The sequence below is a fragment of the Arachis stenosperma genome, chromosome 9 (genome assembly GCF_014773155.1).
Source record: "Arachis stenosperma cultivar V10309 chromosome 9, arast.V10309.gnm1.PFL2, whole genome shotgun sequence".
NCBI lineage: Eukaryota > Viridiplantae > Streptophyta > Magnoliopsida > Fabales > Fabaceae > Arachis > Arachis stenosperma.
Genome location: NC_080385.1, coordinates 28883859 through 28886963, shown reverse-complemented (window position 1 = coordinate 28886963; position 3105 = coordinate 28883859). Strand labels below are relative to the sequence as shown.

The following is a 3105-nucleotide window of genomic DNA, read 5'->3' as shown; positions in this document are numbered from 1 at the left end:
TATTATGGTGTTTTCGGCCGTTCAGGCCTTTTTATATGTTTTGAGCTATTCCGTTTGTTTTTTCGTTTCCTCGGGCCGTCGTTTGGTCGGATTTTTATGGATATCCGTGTGTTGGGCCTGGGGGGTGATCAGTCCCCCAGTCGTGGTCGTGTCTTTTGTTCCGTATTTAGGACGTGTAGAAAAGTAGAAATAGCTTTTAATGGAATTTTTATTGAATGGTTGGACCTCGTTAAAACCCTCCGTTAACGGCGGGAAAGAGTACCCGAGATTAAAACTTAGATGAGAAATCCCTTTAAAACCTTGAAAATCTGGGAGGAGAAAAAAAGAATATAAATAAAGGATAAAAATAGAAAGGAAAATAAAGGGGCGACCTATTTAGGTCGGTCTAGGCGTAGTATCGTCGCAAGTTGGCGGCGTTCCAGGTCCTCGGGACTTCGTCGCCGTTGAGCCGTTCGAGTTTATACGCTCCTTTTCCGATTACAGCCTTGATTCTGTATGGTCCTTCCCAGTTGGGGGTGATCTTTCCTTCTCCTGGGGTCGGGGGACCGATATCGTTTCGTCGTAGGACGAGGTCGTCGGCCACAAATTCTCGTCGGATGACGCCATGATTGTATCTTAGGCTGATTCTTTGTTTGAGTGCTAACTATTTGATGTGATCTATGCTTCTTTCTTCGTCAATGAGGTCTCGTTCTGCTTCTTCTTCGTTACCTCCGACCGTTTTCCTGGGACTGGGGTCCCCAATTTCTACTGAGATGACTGCTTCTATGCCGTATGTTAATCGGAAAGGCGTTTCCCCCGTGGTCGTTTGGGGTGTTGTTCGGTACGACCATAGAACCAACCCTAATTCGTCTGCCCACAGTCCTTTGGCTTCGTCGAGCCGTTTCTTGAGTCTTTTAACGATTATTTTGTTTGCGGATTCCACCTGTCCGTTTGTTTGGGGGTGTTCTACTGAGCTGAAGCGATGGGATATGTGTAATCCTTCTAAGAACTCTCTAAATTTTTTGTTGGTAAACTGGGTTCCGTTGTCCGAGATGACGACCTCGGGGATTCCGAATCGGGTGATGATCTGTCGCCAAACGAATTTCCGACACTGGGTCGCCGTTATGGAGGCCAGGGGTTCGGCCTCGATCCATTTGGTGTAGTAATCTATGGCGACAATGAGATATCTGAGTTGGCCGGGTGCTGCAGGGAAGGGCCCGACGAGGTCGATCCCCCAAGTGCCGAACGGCCGTTCTGCCGATATGGTGCTGAATTGGTGTGGGGCGGCTTGGTGGATATTGGCGTGTCTTTGGCATTTGTCACAGCTTTTTACTAATTGTATGGAGTCTCGAATGATTGTGGGCCAGAAGTAGCCAGCTCTGATGATTTTTTGGGCTAATGTTTTGCCTCCGACGTGGTGACCGCAGCAGCCTTCGTGGATTTCGCGGAGTATGTACTCCGTGTCCCCGGGTTCGACACATTTGAGTAGGGGTTGCGAGAATCCACGTTTGTATAGTTGACCGGCTACGATGGTATAGTTGGCGGCTTCCCTTTTTATTCGCTTTCCCTCTTTCGGGTCTGGCGGCAAAGTTCCGTCGAGGAGGTACTGTAGGATAGGGTACGTCCAGGACTCCCGGTTTGAGGACGTCAGATGAGTGTTGATTGTTGTTGACACAGAAGGCGACCTAACGACCTCCTGAATTAGCGATTTGTTACCGTGTCCCGGTTTGGTACTGGCTAGCTTGGAAAGTAGGTCTGCCCTGGCGTTTCGTTCCCTGGGGACATGTTGTATGGTAATGCTTTCGAACCCTTCTTTCAGTTTGTTTACCTTGGTGAGGTATTGTTGGAGCAGGGGATCTCGTGCCTGGTAGCTTCCGTTGATTTGGGAACTGACTACCTGGGAATCGATATTTACCTCTAGGGCCTTTGCACCGACTTCCCGGGCTAGGGTCAGGCCTGCTAAGAGGGCCTCGTATTCTGCTTGGTTATTTGATACTGGAAATTCGTATCGTACTGACTGTTCAATTGTGATCCCGTTTTGGTTTTCGAGTATGATTCCGGCGCCTCCGTGAGTGGAATTTGACGAGCCGTCGACGTGCAATTTCCATGGTTCGGGGGTGAGCTTTCCCGGAGTCATTTCGGCAATGAAATCGGTCAAGACTTGTTCTTTGATAGCGTTCTGGGGTTCAAACTTGATCTGGAATTGGGATAACTCGATGGACCATGCTAGCATTCTTCCCGCTAGGTCGGGTTTCTGTAATACTTGCTTGACCGCTTGGTCGGTTCGGACCATCACGGGGTGAGCTTGGAAGTATTGTCGCAAGCGCCGGGAGGCTGTATGGAGTGCGAAAGCTAGCTTTTCTAAGTATGAATAGCGAGCTTCTGCATCCTGTAAGACTTTGCTTATGAAGTATACGGGTTTTTGCTCCTTTTTCTCGTCTTCTCAGATGAGAGCTGCTGCGAGTGCCTCTTCCGTTATGGAGAGGTACAGGTAAAGCGTTTCCCCTGTTTGGGGTTTGGCGAGGATTGGTGGTTCCGCTAGGACCCTCTTGAAGTGTTGGAATGCTTCTTCGCATTCCGTCCCCCATTTAAAAGGGGCTCCTTTTTTCATTAGTTTGAAGAAAGGGATCGCTTTTTGAGCCGATGCACCGAGAAAGCGTGATAACGCGGTCAGTCGGCCGGTGAGCTTTTGGATGTCTTTAAGGTTTTTGGGGCTTGTCATCTCGAGGACGGCACGACATTTCTCCCGGTTTGCTTCAACTCCGCGTTGCGTGATCATGAAGCCGAGGAACTTCCATGCTTCCATTCCGAAGGCGCATTTTGCCGGGTTGAGCCGCATTTGGTGCTTTCGTAGGGTGTTCATTATGACCTTGATGTCGTCGGTTAGTTGTTCACCGGATTCAGTCTTGGCGAGCATATCGTCTTTGTAGACCTCTAATTTGTTTCCGGACAGGTCTCGAAATATCTTGTTAACAAGTCTTTGATAGGTGGCTCCAGCATTTTTCAAGCCGAAGGGCATCACTGTGTAGCAGTAAGTTCCGTCCGGGGTGATGAATGCTATTTTTTCTTCGTCTGGTCGGTGCATCGGGATCTGGTTGTAGGCGGAATATGCGTCCATGAAGCTGA

General features: G+C 49.1%; 1 protein-coding gene across 1 annotated transcript; it reads right to left on the bottom strand.

Annotated features, from left to right (window-relative positions):
• Nucleotides 1–643: 643 nt before the first annotated feature.
• LOC130949317 (uncharacterized) lies at nucleotides 644–2272 on the bottom strand. Its single transcript, XM_057878071.1, has one exon. It carries the CDS (start codon nucleotides 2270–2272, stop codon nucleotides 644–646), a length of 1629 nt encoding a protein of 542 aa, XP_057734054.1.
• Between the last annotated feature and the right edge of the window lie 833 nt (nucleotides 2273–3105).

Excerpts from the sequence above, each read along its gene's own strand:
- LOC130949317 (XM_057878071.1), bottom strand. The coding sequence starts at position 2,272 with ATGGTCCGAACCGACCAAGCGGTCAAGCAAGTATTACAGAAACCCGAC.